The sequence below is a fragment of the Drosophila subobscura genome, chromosome U (genome assembly GCF_008121235.1).
Source record: "Drosophila subobscura isolate 14011-0131.10 chromosome U, UCBerk_Dsub_1.0, whole genome shotgun sequence".
Lineage (NCBI taxonomy): Eukaryota > Metazoa > Arthropoda > Insecta > Diptera > Drosophilidae > Drosophila > Drosophila subobscura.
The window spans coordinates 13,714,928-13,741,809 of NC_048534.1; the positions used below are offsets into that span (position 1 = coordinate 13,714,928).

Consider the following 26,882-nt stretch of genomic DNA (forward strand, 5'->3'; position numbering starts at 1 on the left):
TATAAACATTCCTCGTTTCATTTCACATATGTTAGTTCTTGAGTTTCTTGTGTGAGGGGGTTACATTGGTATCTTGCATTGCATTTGATCTTGGCACGGTGCGACTTCTGGAACCGTGTGTGTTATCGATCAGTCGATCGGCCGCTTACCGCTTACCCTAATACTCGTATGTTTGTAGGTGTGTGTATCTATAGGTGTGTGTTTGTGTGTTGGCCTGTGTTAAATTCATTTTGCCTTTGAAATAAAATGATATACTTGTCTTGCAATACAGTTGCATTTTAGTATGTTTATATATATGCAGTTTATTCAGTAATATTCATTCGTTCGACGCTTCCCGCAAAAGCCTCAATTCAAGATTCGTTTTTGTATTAGCATTTAAAACATACACACATACATTGCTATCTCATATATGGATTCGCACGTATTGTTTTTGCTTAGGTATTATTTGCCTTTGCCATATAGTAAATATAATTTATTTAAAATTCAAAAACATCTATAAACAGTTTATCATAAACAACAAAACTCCGCAAAGAGTCATTAAATGATATCCGCGTGGGTGAGTGTGGTGCTGAGTGAGTGTTCTAGGTAGGTATTGTGGATTCTGAACTGAGAATTGGCCTACTCTACTCCCCAGGTGGAGTAGTACTTGGCATTCATAGCACGAGTATGTAGTATGTTTATTGTTTATTTATGTAATTATTTATATATCGTATGGTAACTTCATACTATGCGGTGCTCTTGATGGTTATGTATAAATGTCTAGGGTACTTCCTACTCCCTGCTGCTCACCTGGCATACTCGTATAAAATGATTATGCTGGGGCTATTCTTCTCCTGGGAATGTACTCGAATTGTATGTACCATGTATACTCGTACATACATATACATATGTATGTATGCATATAATGCGCACGCTATGTGGCCAGATTAACTCATATCAACATCAAACATTGTCCTATATTTTAGGTGGCTTGTACCTATAACGCATATTTCTATATCTTGTATTTGTCGCTATTCATTTTCCTACACAGACACGGCATGTCTGCCCCAGATCCCCCTCTCGATCGCTTTGCTCACGTGCGCCCTACATAGATTCATATGTATGTACATATGTATGCATAACATAATAGTGAATACCCTTGAGATGATATCGATCGCTCCTGTTCAATTGTTCAGGTTCCCCTGCTATCCTCAACGATCGGTTTATGCTCTGGTTATGGTCTGGTTTCTAAATGCATTTATGCCTGATTTATCGATATAAATTACATACATACATATCTATAAAATAAAGATACATGGACTGCTACATTATCTTTATGGTTTCATCTTTTTTTTTTGTTATTGTTACGTTACCTATTTTATGTTAGTTTATTTTCGTTTTGTTTACTTGTTTTGTTTAGCTTCATTTCGCTTTTTCTACTGATTTGTGCTTTTCGTGATGGCTTTTGCGCTGCTTTTGAATGCTGCTTTGATAACGTTTATTTCGAATCTCTGCTTTCGATTTTAGGAAATAATAGTACAAGTACATATACACATTTTGTTGTTGTACATATAACTAACTTTATAATACATTTAAGTGTACGACTTGCATTTTGGTCAGTTCGTGTGGTCAGTAGTTTCAGTGTGTCTGTGTTTGCGTCTGTGTCACTGTGTGTGTGTATGTATGTACGCATGTTTTTATGTATGTACATCCGGATTTGAGAGAGGGTCACACTTACATTGTCGCACGTGGGGTTCGGGTTTGTGTGTGGCCCAGTGTAACGCTGTGCAACTAAAGATACTTAAACTGAAGAAAAACACAAATGAAATTTTCTGCTTTTGTCTGGTTTAATATTTATATATATGTATGTATATATATATATGTATAGGTGTATATATAATTTGTTTTATTCACTTTCTCAGTTTAAATTTAAATCAATAATCAACATCATTTCATATAATTTTTCATATAATTTGTTTAATACGCAAGTATATGTATATAGTTTGTTTCTTTGTTTGTTGTTGTTGTTGTTGTTCTTGTGGTTAGGTTATGTTTTATTTGTTTAAGATTTATTTCGTGTCTTTGTGTCTTTGTTCTTGGGTTTTGAGATAATTTACAGTAACTATTTGGAAAAGCAAAGTACTTTATTTTTTTATTGAAGAATACTCGTAATTTTTGTTATATCTTGGTTTCCTGTCTTTCATCGAGTTTTCCCCCGTTCGAGTGTTTAAATTTAGATGAATTATATTACATAAATATTTGTGGTGTTTTCCTTGCATCCTTGCATCTTCGCTTTACTCATATTTTATGCATCTCTGTTGCTTCGGTGAACATAACTACAACTGTGTAGGTGTGTGTACAGGGGATACACCGATCCCTAACTACGCATTATCAATACCATTATAATATACCATTTACAGGACAAAAAACATCTAATTTATTAGTGGAATTTGTTTACCTCAATATGGAAAAAATCAGAAAATTATGGCTCATCTCTAATAAATCTCCTTTAATGCCCGATTTTCGCTTGGAATGCGCTGCCCTTGCTTCCTATTCAACTTTGAGACTTTTTCTATAGGAAGGTAGAAGTGTTTTTTGTTTGCGATCCATATTAAAAATTCCGATTTCTTAGTAGGCTTGTGCAGCAAGAGCACTATGTTATATAAGTATATATATAAATGTATATTGTTTAGATGTCGTATATATACTTGAATATAATATAAATAGTAATAACTATTATTGTTCTTAATATTTCTTTTTCTGTTTTAACATTTTGCCATAATCATTTAGTTAGTATGTATATTTTCATTAGGTCCTAATATGATTTCTAAATTATTGAGTGTGGTAGAGTTCAAAACGAAAACAACGATCCGTAAATACATAGCTGTAGAAACCTCAAGACTTGAGTCGAGAAAGCAAAACAAAGGAATAGATTCTAATCGAAAATAAGTAAGGAGATAAAGAGAAGACAGAAACAAAGAAAAAAAAGGTAAAAGTTTGCATGAACAAATGAATTTTCTGCATTGAAACTACCGCTAACAGAACTGAGCCATTACTCTGCTCACATTCTATATTTGGCCTAAAATTATCCGAACATAAGAAACACAAAGATTCCAATCTGATCCACAGTGCAAAATGTTCGATATTTGTTTTAAAGATTAAACTGATGATATATTCCATTGAAATCACGCTTTAAAGTTTAACTTTTGTTATTTGCTTTTGGTTTTGGGGCTTCCTCTCTACTTACGAATATACGTCTGATTTCGTTAGGTCTTCAAAACTCAGATCTGTGTATACATACATAACATTAGTCTATGCAAGGGTTACATAATATTTTATATATAATATATATAATTTTATTATTCTGCTTTCATTACTCTTCTTCATATGTTTGTCGTGTTTTTTATCGTTTACATATCCTTTATCTATTATCCATATATGTTGATTTATACTTACACAGTTAAGTACATTTTTGTAATGCTCAATAAGTTAAACAAATAAATAATTTACATAACAGTTGTGATGCATTTATGTTCATTAGTAATATTATTCGCTAGTAATCCTTCAACAGTTGAAAAGCAAAGTGAAAACTGGTTAGATTCCGACATTCTGTCATTGGACTAATTTAAAATCGAATGAAACTTAACTTTTAAAATGATACTCCATAACTTTAATATTTTGTTTGTATCAATTTATCCATACATTGAGTATGTTGAAAGTTTCCGTATTCATTTCAGCGTTAATTTATTTGGAAAAAATTGTAATCAGTGACAACAATAAAGTCATGGACCTGGAAATTAACACTCGCATGAATACTTATAAGTGTGTCAAAGCCACATAATTTCAGTTGGTTAATTCATTTTATTAATTTGTGTGGTCTTCGCCATCGTTTTCATTTAAATTTCCTGTTCAACCAATGAGATAAACTTATTATCCTAAAGTTATTATTAAATCGGCTTTGATTCTTCTGTGTGTTTTTGGTATGTGTTGGGATAACTGCATAGATGAACAATTTGCTTTAACTACGATATTTCATTTGATTGTTGTTGTCGTTCCGGGTGAGGATCAGGAGGATCTGTAAGATCAGTTAGAGCTGATGATGCATCGATTTCTATGTTTGACGGCTTTCTTAGGTGTTCTTTGGTTATTTTCATACGTTTGATAGATGTGCTGCAAGTCTTTAATTGGAAAAAGAGAGCAGAGGAATATATTAGCATATTAAATAAAAAGTAAGACTCGAATGTTCGTATAGGTTGAAGCCTGTTAATCTGAAACATTTTCCATCAATTTAAAAAATTAATTATCTTAAAATACTATAATATTTTGAGGTTCTAATATAAATTCTTTTGTTCTCTTAGAACAATATGTAAATATGTCTTGCTTACCTGCATTTGTCAGCCATGTAGCGCCTTACTTCATGTTCTTCAGTATCTCGTCGGTTTCCTCGGGGTCCTTGAGTGTGTGCCACTGGGCAATGGGTCGACGCGGGGAGGCCAACATGTCCGACCAATGGCGCAGCTCAGTTCCGGTGCCCATACAGCCGAGTATGCAGCGTCCAATGGGCTCAGAGGTACCAATACGATCGTAGTCCACAACGGTCACAACGAGACAGATTTTCTAGATTCAAGTGTTAGCGGAAAGTGTTCAAGGGGAAAGTGTAGGCATTAGTATAGGGTATTTCGCTTTAAGTTGCTTCAACGGTCTCTTTTTTTTCTGAGGGGAGTGGGTTTTCACTTTTGATTAGAAGAACTTTTTGTTATTTTCGATATACGTGTTCTGTTTGGTTTTGTTGGTTGGGGCTGGGGAACAGGGGAGCTGTTGTTTGGTTAACAGGCAGACACTACAAATGCTGTTTTGGGAAGCAAGTCATAGACAAAGGTCGTATCTACGTTAAGTATTTCGTGGCGATTGAGTGCTGTATAAAAGATATTGTGCAGGCTACTTCAGACTTGAAGTTTTGTTGAGATCGTTGAGATCATTCGGTGGGGAATTTCTTCATTCGATGACTTTTTGCTTGCACAAGCTTGGGATTCTTTGCTTATTTTTTGGTTAACACATCTAAAGGCTTTCAAGCATTACAAAAAGCTCCTTGAAACGGAAATGTTTGCTGTGGAGTATATATTTTTTGTTGTATATTTTTTGTATGGTATTTTGGTGGTGAGGTATCAAGCAGAACATGCAAATGTCTAAAGCTAAGGATGAGCAGTATAAAACAACAAATATTTAAAACTCAAAACTAATTCCTAAAAGCTTTTGATCAGCGTTAAGGTGAGAAGCAAATGAAGCGATTGGTTGTCGAAGATGATCTGTTGGTAGATAAGAGTATAAATCTTTTCTTTTTAACCTTGGGGACTAATGAACAAATTACTTTTCTTTGAAACTTGATAGCATTTCATTGAAGCTGTGGCAAAAAGAAAAATGTTCATTAAATACGTGTAAACGAAAATGTATAATATTCAATCCCATTCGTCGTTGTTTCTTTTGTCAGCATGGGGGGTCCTACTTATAGAGGGGAGTTTCTTGCACAAGCACACGTAACCGAAACAGAGTTCTCCCTCGAGATTTTGCGGATCGTTCCAAATTGTTTGGCAAGATGTGGTTTATGATGGTTCTTTTTTTTTTGTTATGGTGATACGCTATACTTCTCTGTGGTGGCATTTGGTATTTATTGTGTATTCTGTATTTGTACTGTAGCTGTTGTGGTGCGATTGGTATTCGATATTCAAATCAGAAGACAGTGTCAAAATAATGTACCCACTTCGCTTCTGTGGTTTGGTGGTGCATTATTGACGCCGCTGAGTTAGGGAGTTTGCGATAGTTTGTATTATGGAAAGAGTAGTTTAAGTAAGTATTCATTTTGTATGGTATTCTTGTTGTTCTTGGAGTGAGCGTAGTGTGTGGTGGGCTCGTGCACATTCTTGCTTGGCTGCTTGACTGCTTGGCTGCTTGACTGCTTGAATGTTCGAGTGTTCGAATGCTCGACGGCTTGGCTGAGGGCGGCTCTACACGAGTCGTGAGAGCGAAGCGGGCACACTACTTGCTTGCTCTCCATTCAACTGTGTCTAGGACTGTGTGTACGAGGTTGGGCGTCTACAATGCTTTTAGAATAGAACCTAGACCTAGGGCATGCCTGCATTTCATTGCTACCAGATCCTTTACCAGATTGTCTTTCAAAAACACATATTTATCAACTAAAACAGAAAACCCAATCGGCTGCTCTAAGCACATATCGAGGCTGATACAAATCTAACAAAAAAGTTGTTTTTAAATTAATTTCACCAAACTACTCAAATTAAAGCATAACAACAAATTTTCAATCCGTTCTTTTCTATTTTTTTTTGTGTATGGATTGGTAATAAATTGTTTTTGTTTTGTTTTTTATATTTACAACCGTAAGAAAAGCGTTTTAAAAATAAAAAAGCTTAGAAAATTTTGGTTTAAATTTTAAATTACAACATTGAACATTGAATACGTTTTTGATAGGTCTTATAGAACACAAGGTTTTGGTTAAGTTTGTTTTTTGGGGGGAATTAATAGATATCTTTATGGGTAATACGAGAAATTGGCACTAAACGTGTTCGGTTTGTTTGTTTAGAGTTGTTGGTGTTGTTGTCTTTTGGAATACAAGTATTCAATATATGGATATCGTATATATATTTATTATATACATATAGTATAACGATAACAACAACGATTGCACGTAAGAGGCTGGTGTGTGTTGAGAGGGAGGTTGGGTACTCAAAACTCGGTTAGTTTGGTTTTGGTTTAGTTTGGTTTGGTTTGTATGATAGATAGTTCAGAAGAGGACAGCAGTAACAGTAGTAGTAGTAGTAGTAGGTAAGTTTGTATAGGTAGTAGTAGTAGTAGTAGAGTAGTAGTAGTAGTAGTTGTGGTTTTTTATAGGATAGTATAATACATTCTCGCATACTTGTATTTGTTCAAATGGTACTTCAAATGAGAACGACTCATTATAGTAAGGGTTGAGGGTGCATTTTTTGATACTTGTCTTCTTCTTTTTCAAACGTTTGCCATTTTGCATGATTGCAATTTTCACATATGGATCTATAATATAGGAAAGAATTGAAAGAAAGAAAAAGAAAACATTTTTTCGTTTTTATAACAAAGTAAAATTTTTGCAACAATTTGAGGAGCACATTTTTTCTTGATTTCTTATTTTTGGTTTTGCTTTACACACACATATAAGAAATTTACACAAAAACTTCGGTTAATTATATACGTGTTACATATAGAATAGGTTTTTGGCAATTTTTTACTTTGCAAACACAAAACAAACGAAAATAACAACGATAATACGTACGAGAGGAACAAACCAAAGCTAAAACTTTTAAACCACAGACTTTAGCAAACACTTGTTCACTTTTTTCATTAACGATAATAGCTCGTCAATTGTATGGGAGTAAAGTTTCCCTTTGGCTTGTTCTCTTTGGAAATTAATTCTCAAATTTAAAATCATTTACATATACTGTCTTTTGGAAACGTTTTGGAACACAGTAACTCTTTGAACTCAAAGCATACAAATGTGTTCAATTGTAAATTATAGAAAAAAACAGATTTGTTCCTTACAAATCTCATGACTAAGAATTTTTGACTTGGAATCCGATTAATGTCAGAGCATTTAAAAACATATTGGAAAATGTTCTGTTGTTTGTAAAAGCCTAGAAGAACTTTAATTGTTTGGATATATTTAGCGGCAACGTTTTTCTTCGGTCTGGAGCCACTCAGGGTCAGTCCGAGTGGCCCGAACGATGTCGAGTGTTAAGTTGAAAATAATTGTTAGTTTACATGCAAAAGTGAAGCTAGAAGCAAGCGAGATTTTGGTCTTGTCTTTTGTTTGGCAAGAGCTTTAATTGATTTTGGGTTCTATTGTTTGCCAGGCATACAAGTAAGTAAAAATTGTGCGAGATATCGGTATGGAAACGTTGCCGGGCGAAAATATATCCACTGATTTTGATTTGAGAGTAAATGAATTTAGTTGAATTTTAGCGTACGCGATTCAAGACAAATACGGGAAAATATGCAAGTCGAGAAAGTTGGCGCTATTTGATAGTTGAAAAGTTGACAAAATATTAGTTGGAATAAAATTGGTTGGACTTTGCTCTCCGAGCACTTTATCTGCGAGCAAACGTTGCCTTGGCGTTTTCCTTGCCATGGACGTTTGAAAACAAATGGGAAATCATTAACTAAAAAGTAAAATCAAACTAGGAACAACTCCACACATCTAAGTAATTACACAAACAGCAATAAAAACGCTGCCAGAACCGCCGGGAACCCAACAAAAACATCTTTGGCCCTGGCATCAGTCCTGACAGCGCATCGGTAGCACTCCATATTACCAGACAGTCCGCCCACGTCCATCTTCTTCAGGTTTTTGGCCTCCAGTATGACGACGGTTAGCTTGCCAGCAGTAGGAACGTAGCGCAGAGAGAAGCAGATATCTCCAAGCTTTTCCTGTGAGACGAGATCCGAAGAAGAGTTAGGAGAAACGAGAGTTGGGTGTGATTAGTAAGTTTCGCTCAGGGCTGGTATGGTTTGCAACAAGCAACATTTCACATAAAGACTAGAGATACAGTTACATACATATCCACATAAAAGTATACATATAAGTTTATAGTTTCTATATTCGTTTGGGTCTGCACTATGGCAGTGTTCAAACAGATGGACTTTTACTCCTTCCTATGCAGATTTTGCACTTTTATGTAACGTTTAAGATTAAACTCAGTTTGGTGTAGAAACAAATGGAGAAAACCCTACGCAGATCGTATAGGATCGTTGTACTTGGGTATTTAGATATAACCAAGGAATAGGAGAACTTGAACGGGTTTCAACCAGTTCATGTCGGTAAATTTGATTTCATTGTCAAGATATATTTCCTGTTACACATTTAAAGTTTACCAACTAATTTAATATCGATTTATACAGTTACACAATATCAAGTATATAAAAGAAATAACCAAGTTTATCAGGTAAAAAACATTAAGACACTTCATAAACACGAAAATCAGGATAAACCAAACACACTTCGTATACCATGAAGTTATGTGGATTTTGGGGGCAGGGTGAACAGTACAGTACAGTATATTATATTAATTTATTCGATTGGTAAGCAAATGGTACGTAAGGTTTACGGAAAGTTCATGGTTATATCGACACAAAAAGAAAACGCCACAAAAAATTACATTTAAACATTTACTGCACGTTATAGAGCTTCGATTCTGGTAAGTGTAAACATATATCTATATACACGCGTGTACGAGTATATATGTATTGGGGTATCGAGAGAAGAGTAAGAGTATTGTATCCAAACGAAGAGTTAACGAACCAAGGAAAATGATTCAACTGAAAGATAACTAATTCATTTTGTTCAAGTGTTGTTTCCGTTATTCTGGGGATCTCTTATTAATGTTTTTGTTTGTTAGACGAGTATGTTTGCATGTGTATATTTATAACCATACCAAAACTTACAGTTTTTACTTTGGGTTATAGTTTAATCAAGATTCTTGAGTGTCGTATGTCGTTGGTCTCGTTATATTATTTAATAACACCCAGCTCAAAACCGACTGCACAAAATGCAAAATTATTTGGTTTCAAAAATTTTCTTAGACATTATTGATATGAGATTAGGAGAAGATAGATAGAGAAGATAAAATAGTTGAAGTCAAGCATAGTCGAACCGATTTTGTATGTACAATAGAAACTAATTTGGGGTTCTAATGGACCCGTTTCGGAGGCATATCAAAAAGAGTTTAAAAATATATGTATATAGAGAAATAGAGTTGTGGATTCTTATGTACATGAAGAGACATACCATACTCTCATATCTTATAAATGAAATTTCTAGCTAGAATATTCAGAGTTCTACGAGTATATAAACATATATAAGACCCTAGGCTGGTTCGAACCACTTGCAGTCGCAGGTATTCATAATTTTCTTGCTTCTTTTCTTTCGACTTGAAACACAAACCAATTCAACTGCCAATTGCTCGTGCACCTCTCCAAGGTCCAAACTAGCCCGGGCAATAAAAATGCTAGTTGCTGGACTATATTTTTAGCTATACGGTTGTGGTATGTGGTTGAGTGTAGTTTGGATTACGATTATTTAAAAAAGTTTCAAGACAGAGCGAGCGAGCGAGACAGACAGAGAGCGAGCGTTATGGTGAAGTTATAGATTTTATATCGGAGTCACTTACCGCAACTGTTTAGGGTTTTAAATAGTTAGAGTCTTGGAATTGGAATCATATTCTGATTATTTTTTCTTTTCGATTTGATTTCTGGGATTTTCCAAATACGAGTTGTTGAATTGTTAAATGTTGGGTGAATGTTAAATGGAAACGAAAATGTACATATGTAATCATAATTGAAAGAAATCATAAGAACAACTGGAAAAACATTGTCGAGCATTTGTTGTTGAGGTATTTGACTGTCATCGAAGCTCTGCTTAAACATTACAGCACACAAACAAGTCAAAATGCAACCGAAAACATAATTACATAATACACATATCGGGCGAGACAGTGACAGAGAGCTAAGCACAAGAGTTTAGGTTCAAAGAAGCGTATTATATGTCCTTCCGCAGAAGGAGCAATCAGGATCCTGATTTGGATACCGGTAAATTTCAGATACTTTTGCTGGTCGAACAGAATTGTAACACAAACACAACGAACAGAACTGGAAATACATTTATGACGACAACAACCAAAGCAAATAACGATAATTATGAGTTTCTTCTCTCCATTCGTATACTTACATGTTTCGGGCCGATTCAGGTTTCGGTTTGATTTGATATCCCCATGGCATGAGTCAAAAATTTCGAGTTCGAGTACAGTTTTGGGAATTTTAAGTAATCGAATTTTGTGATAACAGATTTTGATTTGATTTTTTTTGGTTTTTAGCGGTACGTTCAAAAACAATTAAAGAGAAAAATGAAGAGCATATTAAAAATTTTTCAATTCCATTTCCATCACAATTTTGATAAGTACGAGTATTTCTTGTGGATTTTTGGCAAATGTTAAAAAGTAAAGGTATTCGTATTTTCTGTAACCAATTGCTGGTCGCGTGTCCGTGTTCAGGTTGTGTTGAGGATTCGATTCTAATACTTAGTGTGATTCATATATATGTATTATTAAGTCTTAAGCAAAAGGAAAACATGCAATAGGGTAATAAATGGTTCGAAAGGTATTTTGCAGTGTTGCTAACTAGTTATATTGTAGATATGTTTTTATTTATTTATATAGAAAAAAAAACAATTGTTATGGCTTTTTCTGGCCAGTAAAGCTGAGGATTGTTTTTCATTGTACCGCAAAATGCACTGAGAATTTACTTTATTGTAAAGGTATATCCACTTGCTGGATTCTAAATACATTCATTTTTAAATGATATATGTATGAGATCAGGAAATCGAATCCAGTAAGATTATATTAGTGTCGGTTTTCCGAAAAACAATATTATTTTTCTTGGTTTCTTATTAATTTCAATTTTATTTTCCAGTCTGGCATTCACAGGCGAAAATTTCAAGCTTTTGCTGAAACTTTGTGTGTGTTTCTGTGTGTGTAAGTGTGTGTGCTGATTGAGTTGTGTATTTGTATGTGTACTTGAATTCGTACATATATGTGTTCTGATCGTTTTTTTGTGTGTTAGTGTATTGTTTCCCATATTTTCAAAGCATTAATTTTATCACTGGACCAATTCAATTAAATCAATGCAAATATTTTACAACATTTCAATTTAATTATTTATTTCGAAGATTCTTTTGTGCGTGACTGTGTGTGTTTTAGATAGAGAAATATAGGGTGTCTGAGTGTAAGTATCAGTGTAATAAAAGTTTGACGGACTTTATGCAAAGAACGGGGGGTGCAAAAGTTGATACTACTTTAAGAAAGATATGCAAAAGTTTCCAGTATTTTCGGCGTTAAATTGTTCCAATCAAAGTGCAAACAAAAAGTATGTGATAGGTGTTCGGGGATACTTTCAGTTAGTTTCAAGTTAGATCAGCGTTGCAATGATTATAGAACTTGGGCCTCAATGAAGGCAATAAGATTTGGGAGAATGAGGGAAGATTGAGGGGGGTTTTGTGGAAGAAAGTTGTGTGGTTTGGCCACGCTGATTTTTGTTTTTTCTTATGCCACAGATTTTCTCAGCAAAATAATATTGCAGTGTGATTATTTGCATATGGAAATGTGAAAACATTTATCAAAAAATGCCTTTCTATTCGTTAGTATTTCATTGCAAACAAGACAGCTCAAACATAGATAAATTGCTTATATCAATACAAAAATTCAACTACAATATTAATGATGCGAGAAAGAATGCAGACATAACAATATATCAGGATATATAAGTATGTGTGTATGTATATATAGAGAGAGAGAAAGACATGGCAAGTCGAAGAACAATCGCTCAAGACCAAAGTGATTGATTATGATGATCAGAGGAATAAGTTTCGAAGTTTTAGTAGTAGCTTTTAGTATTATTAGACGTTTATTACGAACGAGTATTGTTATAGACAGATTTCATGTACAAGAGCGACAGTTCGGAGAGAAAGAGCAGGTTATACGGAGGATACAAATGATAAACTCAAATCAAGTATGCAAAAGTGTAATAGAGTTCTCTTTTGTTTGGTTTTTTGTTGTTGTAAGATTTGTAATCATGTTTTGTATTTACCTTCTACAAAAGTTCAAGAAAACAAGAGATTATATGTTTCGAAAACAATTATTGTTTGTTTTGGAGTGGGGATTGGAGAAAGAGAAATTTAGAGTTTTATTTTTTGCTGTAGTTGTGTTTACGTAAAAGAGAGAGAGTAGAGAGGGAAATAATAATGCTGTCAGAGAGTTGGGGAGAAGCAAATTCAGTTCTGAAGTTGATTTTCCCCACTGTTTTTTCTGTGGATTTTTGTTGTTGCGTTGATATTGAGTATTTTTATCTTTACGAGTAAATGGTAGGCAGATATTATTTACTTTTATTCATGTTTTTATATTTGCATTTTGAACTGGGTGTGTACAAGTTTCATAAGAGATTCAAAAAACTTTTGCTTGTCTGTTCCGCGAAGTTTTCATTGTTTTGTTGATATTGTTTCTGTTCTGGAAAGTTTTCTTTGTAATTGTCTTTGTTCCATGTACTTTAAAGAGGGGCGGGACGGGCGGCAAATACTTGGATCGTCGACTCGAAGGCATAAAAAACAAACAGTGAGTGGATATCACAAATGCTTTGATTGCTTTTTGCTGTCCGATATTCTATATCGGTTTGGTCATTGAAATTGCAATCAAAATACATATACACACAAAACACAATCATTTTAAGAACAGAAGTCATAAGTATCACACGACTTCACCGCTTGCTCAGCCGTCACTTTCGAGAAGACTTGCATAACTTAGAGAACAAAAATATGAAAAACCCAATAAATCATAAAACACAGATAACATCGTTTTTTAGTTGGACAAAAAGAACTTAGTGGCACACTGAGTGTTATACATAGACAGAGAGAGAAAGAATTACAGATAGTCTGCATAGATGTGGCCTAGCACCTCGACTGCCTGAATTGGTTGCCGTTCTAGCTCTACATACCTGTCCACCTTCACCCTCAACGCTGACCAGGTCGCGCCACTCCTCGATGGTTTGCGCCAAATCGATCGTACAGAGAGGTACCTTCACCTCACCGATCTGGTCGTGCTTGGAGAAGCGATCAAAGTCGAAAATGGCAAATACGAGCGTTTTGTTCATGGCATCGGCATAGGGTAAACTCTGCAACAAAACCATTAAATACACACATCATCTTAAGGAATTTTGTATTTTCTTCCCACCTTAAAAGTGAACGTCTCATTGAAGACCGGACTCAACGTTTTGCGATGCACTTTGGTCTCAAACTTCTTCTTCTTGTCCGGCAGCAGGTAAACCTTGACATAGGGATCCGAAGTACCGCCCATGTCCAGGGCGGGCAGCTCTTCGGCCTGAATAACCGTAACAGCCAAGCTATTCGAATTGAAGTCGTATTCCAGCTGCAAGATAAAACATCGAAAGGGGGCGCAACAGGGGATTTTGATATGGAGACAGAGGAACAAAGAGATTATGTTAGTTGGAGTTTGATAAATACGATTTTTATTTCAAATGTGCAGGCAGTTTCAGTCGAATGTAAAGTTTGTTCACACTAAGAGATATTCCCAAAGGCTGCTCAGAAATACTTCATGGTGCAAACATCTAATTTTGGTCTAATCTAATGTTGTTTTGGTGGGTGAGTTCGAGTGTAATTGAAACGTAAAGTTATACTTGTAGGAAGCAAGAGTTATAAGAGTGATAGATAGAGTCGTATTTCTGGTCCTTGTACTTTGTGTGAGTGTTCCTGTGCACACATTGACACCTATCTGAGTTTGGCTTTGGTTAGTTTTGTATTGGGATTAGTTAAGAGTGGTGGGCTCTGGGGAGTGATTAAGGAAACCCACCTTGAAGTTGAGGCGACCCAGCTTCTGCTCACTCTGCTTGTCCTCCTCGTCGCCCTCTTCGGCATTTTCGGTGAGTTCCTCCATATCAGGCTGAACCTATGGCATACCAGAACCCAATAACTACTAATATTTGATGGCACCTCAGATACTTACTTTCTCCTTGTATGCCGATCCTAACAACTGTACCGATTTCATATCGACACCCTTCTTACCCTTACCATCTTTGGTTCTTCGCTTCTTCAGGAACCTCCGAACACAGAAGAATATTATACCAAAGACGACGAGGAATACGAGTATTATGATGGCCACCACGCCCCATGTGGGCAGACCCGTGCGCTCCGCAATCGCCTCGGTGACAACTTCGCCGGCATGCTCAATCTTTTTGATGACTGGCAAGGAGGTGGTAGTTGATTCTGCAACATGGTCCGTATATAGCTCTGATTCCTCTATATTCTCTCCGGAGAACTCACCCTGAGCCTCTGTTGTTGCGCTCCTTGTTGTTGTCTCCACCTGTGCGATTCGTTGACTTTCGGCGGCCGCTGCCTCCTCGGCAGCCGACTCCTGTTCCTGCTTATCCAGCTCGCGGAATCTGGAGTGATGTGTTTCTTCCAGCTTCTGGTCCACGGACTCTAGTTCTGTGGCCGATTCAGGCGCTGGCTCCTCGTCCGGTTTGGCGTCCGTCTCCGATTTTGCATTTGGCGGCATTTTGTTGTGTTTTGGTTGCTGCAAAAATAAGATACAAAACAATAATGTAGTTGGTATTAACAGATATATATATATATGAATGTGTTTACTAATGAGATTCCTAAACAACTTAAATTCTTTCCTGCTACCAATTATACAGGTTCTTAATTTAAGTAAATTACATTCATTTTGCGTATTATTTTCATTAAGATTCTGTAAGCTTTAATAATTATTTAAATTATGCGCGGTCAGTTTCCATAGGGTATGCGTTTTAAAAATAGCCGGAAACTCAAAGTATTCACAAAGAAATCCCGCAAATGTCGCTATGAACTTTTCCTACACTTCTGTCCTTGAAACACTAGAAATGCGCTGACGGCGTCTACTCAGTGGAGGTGGTGGGAGAGAGCTGGGATATAACTCATCCAGTAAAAGTGCTTATCCTTAGCATGCCAAGGGCACGCACTCTGTACCACATAACGATGTAGATATGTATATGTATGCGTAGCTACGTGTGTATGTGTGTAAAAGCTTACATTAGTGCGGGTCTACACATTGTTCTTATTTCGTTCTTTCGCCTTTCTAATTTTCCCTTCTTTTTCTTTCCTTTTCTAATTCAATTCATTAATATTAATCTGCTTTGTCGTCCCACGTTGTGAATTTCCTCATATTTCATTTCAATTACTTTAACAATTTGAGCCTTGTTACTTGTGCATAATGGGAATCTGTTTGAGTCGGGTCCTTCGCTTCCACGCTATTTTTATGGTTGTTTGACAACCATTGACCCTAAACCGCCATTGTCGGGATACGCACCCACGGAAGGTTCGGTTTTTACTTGATTGACAATAAGCTGTCACTGATTTCGCTGTGGGAGATTGAGACTTTTGCTAACCCATCATACTCGTAAGATGAATGACACCTGTCGGCCCGAGGGTTTCATGAACCCTATTAAAAATGATTGGTACACCAGAGCTTGGAGCTTTTAGAACATTATCTGAATTGTTATGAATGGCATGGTCAAATTTGAATTAGTTTCTTACAGTTCTCGAAATGAAAAACGAGAAGGGACGTGTGAGACGCTTCTTACGCGTCACAACTTTTATACCCGGCACTCTGTACTACATCTGCACTTTAGCGGTTATTTGTCCAATTTTACATTTTTTCTTCATCTGTCATCTACATCAACAACACTACTCACGCCAACACGCTCCTTTAGCTCGCCACCCTCCCCTAGAAACACACACTGCAGAGTCAGGGCAGAGGCAGCGGCAGAGGCAGAGGCAGTGACGTGTCAGGGGCCAGGCCATAAACAGCGCGAAGCAGAGTGTGAATGCTGCGGGACGGGTTTGGCCACTGAAAATTTCTCCATTGTGGCTATAATAATGATCCAATTGGATCCCAATTTGGTGATCTGATAGATATGGTCATTCCCTACGGAATGGCGTTGTTAGTTTTTTGTTATCTTCAAAATTGTAGATTTGGGAGGTTTTCGCCCTTTTGCGGGGGCGAAAGGGGGCGGGGCTCATTTTTGAAATACACTGGTTTCAGTGTGAGCATACAGCCGTCTGGTGCCAAAATTTGGTGGCTCTAGCTCTTATAGTCTCTGAGAACTAGCCGACAAACAAGACGGACAGACGGACGGACGGACAGACGGACAGACAGACATGGCTCAATCGACTCGGCTATTGATGCTGATCAAGAATATATATACTTTATGGGGTCGGAAACGTTTCCTTCTGTGCGTTACATACAACCGTTATCCGCACAAATACAATATACCCTATTTACTCTTCGAGTACCGGGTATAATTATATTCGAAAAATCTAAGAAATTAGGGTAGAGAGAATAGAAGATATAGGCATGATTTATATCTTTATTATAGTGCCTCTATTAAGTGCCACAGGAAGAGTATAGAAATAATTGTTCAACAAAACATCGAAGAGGAAAAAAAGCAGGAATTCTTCTAAAACGGGTGGTCAAACTAACTGCTACTGTTCGTTTCTTAGCATTAAAAGCGGCTTCAGTCTTTTTAGATTAAAGTCTTTTTGCAAGCGCTTGAGATTAATACAAAATAGTAGTCACTGTTAGAGGCTGCTACATCCACACCTGCTGCAATTATTTTCTGGGAAGAGTGGCTTTAGTTTTTCATAAAGCTTCGCCCGCACAAGATAAATTATAATGGCCACCCACTTAGCCCCCCACTGAGAGAATAAAAGAGGAAGCCAACATCAAATGGGGATAAGAGCAATTTAGGAGCAAAGTGACTTCAAATTGCTGGCAACCGCGAGAAGCTGCTGCTGCTGCTGATGCCCGACAATTGTTTACTCGGTAAATGACGTCAAAGGACATATACTCGTATACCCTTGCTAAGCCCCTGGCAACCATCACACACACACAGATGCACGTATTGTATACGAGAAAAAACTCCGAGAAAGCTTCTTAAATGGAAATGCCCAAAGCAACTTTGCTCGACCGACCCCACAAAAATGCTTAAAATTCAAATGGTGCCACGTAGAAAGTCTAACTATGGGCTGAAAAAATGTGTTTATTTAACAAGAACTTCCTTCGAAGGCGCCCCTCGCAATGGGTGCGAAAAAACTCAATTTGCATAGAAAAATGTGTGAAATTAAGTTGTTTGCGCTTCATATATAATTTATGAAAATGTGATATAATTATACTGTTCAAAAGAGATACTGACCACGCCTTTAAGCTGTGCGAAGATCAAATATACGTTTAACAAAAAATCAATAAGAACTTTTAAATTCAGATTAAACAAGCTAAAAAGCTAAAAAATCCACTTGGGATTTGATTTTTGGATTTACTGAATTATGTTTTACTCTGGGGAAAACAATTACACGCGCTTTCTCTCCACGAAAAGTCCTGAACAAATTCGGGAGAAAGGCAATCAGTGTAAGCGCAGGACACCAAAGCCAGGATATTCGCGTCATATTTTATTAATGCACCAAAAAACTCGAGCTAAATAATGCCTTGTCATAAACCCAAATGTAATAGACGGAAATTGCAGGTTAATCAGAGCAGAGAAGAGCAGTCAGAAGTACAAAAACATCTCGAGGCACACACATAGCATTCCCTCTGCGGAACGGGCAGCAATTTTGTCACTCTGCCAGTTCTTGTTCCACTCGCTACCCACAGCTCAAATAGGTGTGTAGTTGGCGAGAATGTATTATTTTTCGGTGCCCATACGTCTGGGACCCAAGTTGCTCTCGCTCTTTGATGTTGTTGTAAGTCCTCGTTATGAGGACCTGTAAAAGAGCTTAAATGTCCTCCGAGTTTATTTCTGAGCCCAAAATTGATGGTAAAACATTTCCCATTTCCAAATTGGGTCATCAAATTTGCAAAATGCATGGGAAATCCTTATTGGTATTTGGAATTGTACAGATGATGGGCTTGCCATGGTTATAAAGACTGCAAATCTTTATTGTTGTGTACTTGGTGATGTTCCCATTTGCAGAAGGCAAGGAATGGCATCCAAAGGATTCATTCAATAACTTACTGTGAGATGCGTCATCTACATATCTATTCACCAACTTTGATACAATAGATTTCAATGTAAATATAGATTTCCTTCCAGGAGGCACGAAGTACACAATCTTCAGGTGACCTTTTCCAGCTTTTATATTACAAATGTCTAATGAATTACAAATGTTGTTTTGATATGGAGTTCTTTTAATTTAAAATCTCATTTTCTTGCATCCGTTGAGTGTTATCACAGTGAATTATTTTAGAGGGGTTTTTCTATCACTATGCGTAATAATTTCTGCGCTTTGACCTTTCTCGGCGTACTAAAATAGAATAGCTGTCTGCTCCGTCGCTGGTAGGGGGAGCGTACAAATGACAGATGTGTTGTCGGTGGGCGATGAGAGTGCAGTGAAAAAAAGGTACTAATACAAGCACTGCAGTGTCACCAAGACACATAGCTATATCGAAAAAATTGGCTGTTATTTTACGAGTAGATTAGGAATAAATTCGTTTAACGATAAGATAATTTCACCTCATCAAAAATTCGGTAGATAAACGAGCCCGAAAGCCCATCAGGGCAAAACACAGAGAAGGAGAGAGAATGTGTGTCAAGAGCTGACAATCAAGCTGTCAAAATAAATTAGAGAGCACTGACAGGATAGACAGCCGGCCACAACCTGCAATGGATAAACAAAAACAAGAACGAACTCCAACATGAAAAAGGATTTACATCTATGGGTAACATCTGTGAAACCCACGCATGTTACATTCGCACAAAAGAACAAAAATGAACCAGAACCAAACGGAAGGAGGCCCACGGTCTAAGCTTCCCTCGAAGTCATTTGGCTGAGCTTCTGAGCAGGAATCGGTTAAACTTTCGTGACGAGTCAGAGCGCGTAGAGGGCGGCCGCTCTCCGTGCTACTTTTCTCTCTCCTCTCTCTCTCTTTCTGTGGCTCTCTTCTTCCTCTACTGCGCACATAACCCAGAGAAGGCAACAAAATAAAAACTCTGCACAAAAAATAGGGGAAAATGGCAAATAGTAGGAATAAACCGAAACGAGAAGGAGAACAAGACGAAGCTTGTAGTCTGGAGAATGGCTGAGACATGAAGAATGCCCGAAGAGAAAAACCAATTTTCCACATCATTATGCTTTTCGCTTTCATTGAACAATTGCTTTTCCTTTGATAAAAAATGTTTTTAAAAATTAAACATTCTTTGCAATCATATTGTAAGAATAGGAAAACACTACAATCCGAAATCTCTCCGTAAAGGGTCAAAAGCGTGGAACTTCCCCCATATCGTCTCCTACTATGTCTGTGTGTTGAGTGGGGGATTGGCTTAACTTGATTATTGGCTATTATGTGCGTTTTCTATACTTCGCTGGAGCACTTTTATTGCATGGTTTGACCAATCCTTCATCCCCTCGGGGTCTGCATCACCTACATACCTCAAAATCTTATTTCCTCTCCTTTTGTCTGCCTGTCAAAGCTAATTAGCGAAAGAGATGCTTAATCAAGTTTAGCTGGCATAAGACAGAGATAAGAGCCACATAATGAATAAGATACGAGTGTCTTGTTTAGGCTTGAATGTTGGAAGAGGACGTGAGAGGTGTGCAGAGGAGAGGAGAGGAACTTTGATGGAAAATTCTGACTGCTAAGTAGAGGGAGGCGGACAATGAGTATCGTTTTATATTTTATTTAGTTTTTGGTTAACTGTAAAACTGAATAAACAAAATAATTAATGGATATTAGTGTAACATTAAATATTAAATACCAAATCATGACTTTTTCATGCAAATCCTACGCTAATCTTTCTCAACATTGATTTTGATCTTACGACAAAGTTCAATCTTATTTAAGAAAGTGACATTAAACCCTACCAAAGTGGATGTAAAAAATACGTTCGTGTCTAACTTTTGTATAACATTAACCTACTAAACCTACCTTCTAGTCAGACAATGTGGCCGCTCTTACGATTCCTCTCACCAATCTGAGTGTGAACCAATGTTTATAGCTTCCCGTCGCTTTACTTTGGATTGAATGTTCCTGTTTGTTGGTTAGATGATTAGATGATGGGTTTAGAGCAGCGTCTATCGAAGTGTGACTCCGGGGTAAGGGCGGCAGCAGTGGCGACGACTTGGCAGGAAAGATGGCGATGAGGGTCCTTGTCTCCTTTGTTGAGTGTGGGTGCGTTCTGTTGCTCCTGCTGCTGCTGATTTATTCGTGGCTAGCTTTGGCTAGAGGCCGCGGCTTGCAAGTCTCACATGAATTTTGTATAACTCTGATTTGTATTGAACACGATTTGGATTTAATTGGTTTTAAGTTTATTTTGTTAATTTATGACCATTTTGTGTATTTTGCACCAAACAATGGGAGAGGACCAAACAGTAAGAGAGAGAGAGATAAAGAGAGAGAGAAAACGAGACAAAGTAAGTACGTGTGGGGCAGAGTAAAGGAGCGAATACGTAATATCAAAATACAATGGTATGCGTAAATATTGATAGAGCGAATCTCGCATGTGTATGTGTGTGTGTGTGGGCGGGTGTGTATTTTGTCTCTTTGCTCAAAAGGTTACGTGTGTGGGTGTATGTGTGTAGGGTTAAAAAGAGAGAGAGAGAGAGAGGTTAAGTTGGCAAATACGCTTTTCCTTCAAAGACGACGTTGAAGGCAAATTCAGGATAGAGATTTTCTTAGAGCCGTAACGCCTGAGCTTTCCTCTTTTCTTTCTCTGGCACAGTCACACACACACACCCACTTGAAATTTATAAAGAACGCTCTTAGTTTTCTTTTCTTTCCGTATTATATTTAAAAATTATTATTATTATATTATTCTCGCTTTCGATTTACAACGATTACATTTTTATTAAATGTCATCTCTTTTCGCACTTAGACCACACTGCCACAGAAATCATGTGGAAAAATCAATAACCCAGCAAGTGGCTCATATGCGTTTTCACTTTCAATGATACCCCATTTAATATATCTCCTATATTTTTGCATTCCACATTTCAATTTTTAATTATAATCTCCGTTACACAGCTTCTAAATTAATTTTTTCTCGTCAGTTTACTCAGAATTTTTGCTTTAGCAGCACCGAAAAATACTGATACACAAAAATTGTTCTGCTTTTTCGTCAGCGCGTGCAAACACACACACATTGACAGACACACATACACACACACGCGCACAACACTTTTCGGTGCTTTCGATGGAACTTCCTTTTATATAACCGTCGTTCATCACTTCTCAGTTCTTTATTAATTTGTTCACCAATTATTTCAATAATTTTACTTGATTATTTCATCATTTATTTAAATTTTTCGGTTGGATTTTCTATGCGTTTCTCTTGTGTAGAATTTTCCTTTTCTCATTCACCTTCAGCCTAGCGCTTTGTACTGCTGCAGTCAACTTCCACGGTCGATGTTCATTCGCGTTTTGGCCCACACGTTCAAGGAACAGCGAGGAAAAAAGCTGCTGGCCATTGGGCCAGCCGGATAAAGAGCGAACCGGTTGGGCATCGATTTTGGGTTGTCGGCTGGCGGGTGGTCGGGGCTCTGTGACGGAAACAGAACTTTTGGAGAGTGGAGACTTCAGAGGAGAAAGTTTGGGCAAGGTAGTTGTTTTAGATCCCTTACAGTGAGTGATTTGTTTTTTGTATAACACGGATCAACACAGTTTGATTAATCGTCTACACTTTATATGTTAATTTATAAATAAATACATCCTAAAATGAATATTTTAACTTGGATATAAAATTATTTCAATTTTTATGCTAGCTAAAATTATATATTTTAATTTTACCATTTGTATTCCAAAACCTACGCAAATGCTTGCCATTCCGAAAACCTTCTCAGCCTCGTCCTTCGGTGAACATCTGACATGCAGCCACATGTTACGGCGAAAGCTTCCGCGAAACCTGCGCGTAGAGACCCTGTCAGTGCATGCGTACTGGTGTGGAATTTTGTCAATGACAATATTATACAGGTTTCTGCATGGCCCAACAAGGACATTACAAATGTCTTAGGGGGTTGAGTACATGAAAAGCTCACTCACTATAAGAAATCTGTTGTGCTAAAAGCTGCTACATAATGTTGAACTATAGCTTTCAGTGCGAAAGTTTCGATTACCGTTAAGCGTTAGTACAGTCAACGGCTGTGCAGGGGGACCCAGAGTGCAACACCTCCCACAGCTCGCAAACTAAACATCTAAACAACATCAAAATGCATGGCCAGCATCATTAATGGCTGCTCTGCACTTCCGGTGCGCAATTACGCATGGCAAACAGAAATCAAAAACCGAAATTGTGATATGAAAATCATGTCGGCCGTTTGTCCGGCAGCAAGGCACGTGATCTTCCCCGAAGGATAAGCGTCAATTATAAATTGCATAATCAAATAAATTCCCCAATATTATTTAACTTATTTATAAACCAAACACAAACCGAACGGGACCAGACCGGACGTATTTTCAGGCTAAAACTTTTTGCCAAACGAAATGGCAGGACACTCAGACACGCGTGCACAAAATAGTACATCTACGAGTATGCACAATATTTACATTTTATGAGCAGGACATTGGTGTTCTGTCAACAAAATTCAAATCAAATAAACTATAAATGGTCGTGGGACTGGGCCACATCGCAGCTCTGCCAGGGCCTAGCTTGAGCGCTGGCCAAAGGAATTGATATTCCCTTTGCTGCTACTGTGTTTGGGTTCGTGCTGAAATCGTTATCCTGTTACTTGTCATTAATTCGAACCTCCGTGCATATTGTTATTCCTGTCATTATTGTTGTGATTGTTGTTCCTCCTGTTGTTACTGCTGTTATTGTAGCTCTGCCCGACGAGCCGTTAAATTAGCCGCTTATCAATTATGTATTTGAATTTAATTGCTCAACTACACAGCTCCTGGGACCTGGAGCTCCAGGGACACTCCGCTGCTCATCCCGGCGCACATCTGACACTGATTTGTCTTACTTGCTTTTATTTTAAAATAAAAAGTCAGTCTGTGCAACTACTCCCACCCTACCTTGGTCTTGAATTCGCCAAAATAAATATGTATGTATATCAATTTAGCTGTAGGAGATCAAAGACTAATAATTTACTCAAACATTATAATTCTAATAAACATTAATGATAAATATCCCAAAAAAAATAGTTCCCATACATTATACCGACTTTTAACTGTTGCTTAAAATAAACTAAATGTAAAGATTATGTATGTTTATCAAAAAAACACAGAGAAGCAAAACAAATATAATTAAAAGCACAATAAATGCACATCTGAGAGGGGAAAATAGATAAGGGCGAAGGCATGGGAAGCGAGATCGAAAATGTGTAGACAAAAAAAAATAGCTGCAAACCTGCACTTGCATAAAGATACCCTCTATTTTGAGTGGGAAGGGTATATGTGTTTTGGGCTTAGGCTCTCCGTTTCTTCTTTTTTTTTTCTCTTATTCTTTTCCTCTATTTGCCTTACTAATGGAGCATTGCACCCAAACAAGAAATAATTTCAATTGTTCATATATAATTACTCACAGTCGGTACTCCATCGTCGAAGCGCTTCCGATTTCGGCCGTGAAATGAAACACCCAAAAAAAACAAGAACAACAAAAAAAAAGAACATTCAGCCGCACCACACACAATTATGCACAAACAAAATTCGTCTTGCGGTAAATCAGTGCAATAAAATTGTTTGGTTTCTTTCTATCCACTTTTGCATGTCTCAATTTTTTTTTTCCTCTTGCCATCTGTTCGATCGCCATAACGGCGATCACCGGTACATTTTAAAGGAAGGTAGAAAGAGAAAGAATAGAAATATTTAAAATTACGGAACACTTAAATAATGCATTTTAAACTATGATTAACCCTATTTATACATTATTTGGGGTTGTTTTTCTTCTATTTTTAGAACATTTTTTCACTTATAAAGTGGGTGTGGCTGTAAGTGTGATTGAAATTATTCGTTTATTCCCCTCCCTTCCCGAGGCCGCCGTCTGCCTGGTACTGTGCGCCTTCTTCCCTCTCGCTTGCTTGCTTGGCTCAGCGGCGCTGAGCTCTCAGTCGCTCCAGCTGACAAATTTAAAGGGACGAGCCTCCTCTATGGCTTACTTATGAGCCTGTTTTCGGTCACCCCAGCTGGTAACTTACAGCGGGCGAGCCTCCTCTAACGCTTATCTCAACGTACATATGCATAAAAGTGGGCAAATGTTACTCAGTATCACCTTTTCTTATTGTTTTTCCACCGCTTCCCTTATCTAATCGCTGCCTTGCGGCTCTCGCAGGCTAGTCGATCTAGCAGATCGATGCAGTGGTCCAATTTGGCGGTGTAAATTTCATTTTAATTGCACTTAGACACTTGAAAAAACTGTCTTGGCCTCTGTACTAGATGTATTAGATCGAAAATGTCTAATGGCGTCCTGCCGACCTCTATTTAAAGCATATCTCTATCTCTCGAACTCGCTCTCCTTTTGATTAACTTGTCTCTGCTTTCTCTGCACTCCATATCTTTGCTAATTCACTTCCTCCGCTAATTTATAAAGAGAACTATGCCCGTATTTGTACGCCTGGCAGTTCCTATTTTTCGGCGGATCCCAAAAACAAAACTTTCCCACAAAGCAGCTACACGCCTCACCGTACAAATATATACAAAACATTGAATATTTAATTTTAATTAAGCCAAGGATCAAATTCAATTAAGGATAAATATTAATATCACAACAGGCCTTAACTATTCCCTCTAGGTGCTCAATTTGTAAATTGTTTTCCTTGACCATCGTTGAATTTCTCATGTTAATGTCAGGACTGATATAGAGCCATTTCCCTCTGAAACAGTTTTAGATACATATGTACAGGGAATGCAAATTTTGGCCAACAATTGCTATAAATTAAATTGACACATCAGAATTGAGACAGACCGCACTTCAATCAAATGTAATGGGAATGCGATTTGAAGAACAGCTCAAAAACTCGATCTTGATGGCTTTGCTGGTTTTTTTTGGTTGCGGCTTGCAGCAATTGAAATTTGTGTGATTTTGGTTATTTGTCGTGGTTATTTGGACGCTACAGGGCCCGGCCGTGTGATTTATTCATTAAATAATGTGCGGCGGGTAAGCCCAGGGCCCACTTGGTCGTCTGCGCCCTCATGCGTCATGATTTTCTACAAATAAATTGATTTCAGTTTTCAACATTAATTTAATAGTTGTTGTTATGGCCGACCGACTGGTTTGGCACTTTTTATTGTTACGGTCGCTGCCATTGTTGTTGCTGGATCTGTGTCTGTTTCTGTTGCTGTTGCTGTTGATGGTTACATTTTGTAATTTCATTTCTCATGGATCCACGGATCCGCGGATTCCGGCAATTGAGCATTATGCAATACATTTGCATTTCCATATACGAGTATGCATGCAATCGTTTAATTGCAATTCAGGAGGTTTTTCTTTTCTGATTTGCCTTTTAATATTTGTATTGTTTGCGACCAATTTGAAATTGCATTCTGCCATTTACATTTCTTTCCTCATTCGAACGGCTTGAATCCTGGCATCCCTGATCATAATCGTAAACCGAGAAGCATTTCCATTTACGAATTTTGCGATTTTCGATGTTAATAAAGCATAATATGTTGACCAGGGACTGCAACAGTCCAACCCATGACTTTCATCCCAGTTTCGCTCCGGCTTCTGTGGCTTGTGGCCCTCCATAAGGACTGAGAGCGGTCCTCGACTCCCGTGCTGTTTCCCAACCACAGAAAGCAATTTGCATTTGCACTTTTCGCATTTTGCATTTCGCATTTCGCTTGTTTATGGCCATTTTTGATACTATGAGCTTGACGAGTCCTTAGTGAAATGGATCGGGAGAGATTATGGCTTTTAAGGGGCTTATTTCGGCAATCGAAAGAGCTTAGGAAGGGCTTAAGTTAAATATGGATTCAAACTGATAGGTAGATATTAAGTTATTGAAATTTTGTCTAAGGTCTTGAAGGATTTGGCGTAGCCAATTGACATGAAAATGCTCATACATACATTTAACTTAATTCCCTTAGCCCCTGTTACTACCACTTCCCCTGTCAATTTGGCTTTAAACAATTTGTTTTGTATTTTCTCATGAATACCTTGAGGCTAAGAAACAATTTAATCAATCACTGGGGCTGCGTATCCGAACAACTAGTCGTATAAACAGGCACAAACGAAAATCTGTAACCTGTTTGACTTCCGAAAGTTCCATTGCGCAAATTGATAAATCCTTTAATGTTGCTCCGGAACACACGGGACCTAGTAAAAGGCGAATGGCAAAGGGC

The 26,882-nt window shown here is 37.4% G+C and overlaps 1 protein-coding gene across 5 annotated transcripts; it reads right to left on the bottom strand.

The window, feature by feature from the left end:
• Positions 1 to 290: 290 nt before the first annotated feature.
• Positions 291 to 22,028, bottom strand: LOC117900055 (synaptotagmin 1). Of its 5 annotated transcripts, none has more exons than XM_034810256.1 (11): positions 21,966 to 22,028; positions 20,535 to 20,871; positions 14,900 to 15,152; positions 14,583 to 14,842; positions 14,430 to 14,519; positions 13,794 to 13,988; positions 13,558 to 13,734; positions 8,334 to 8,442; positions 6,908 to 7,041; positions 4,365 to 4,596; positions 291 to 4,157 (listed from the first exon to the last, which is right to left on the bottom strand). In XM_034810256.1, exons 3-10 carry the CDS (start codon positions 15,132 to 15,134, stop codon positions 4,390 to 4,392), a joined length of 1,407 nt encoding a protein of 468 aa, XP_034666147.1. In that variant the 5' UTR covers positions 15,135 to 15,152; positions 20,535 to 20,871; positions 21,966 to 22,028; the 3' UTR covers positions 291 to 4,157; positions 4,365 to 4,389. The 5 variants fall into 5 exon arrangements, with proteins under 5 accessions (XP_034666147.1, XP_034666145.1, XP_034666146.1 ...); XM_034810254.1 differs by having other exon boundaries at positions 8,334 to 8,448; XM_034810255.1 differs by having other exon boundaries at positions 14,430 to 14,525.
• Between the last annotated feature and the right edge of the window lie 4,854 nt (positions 22,029 to 26,882).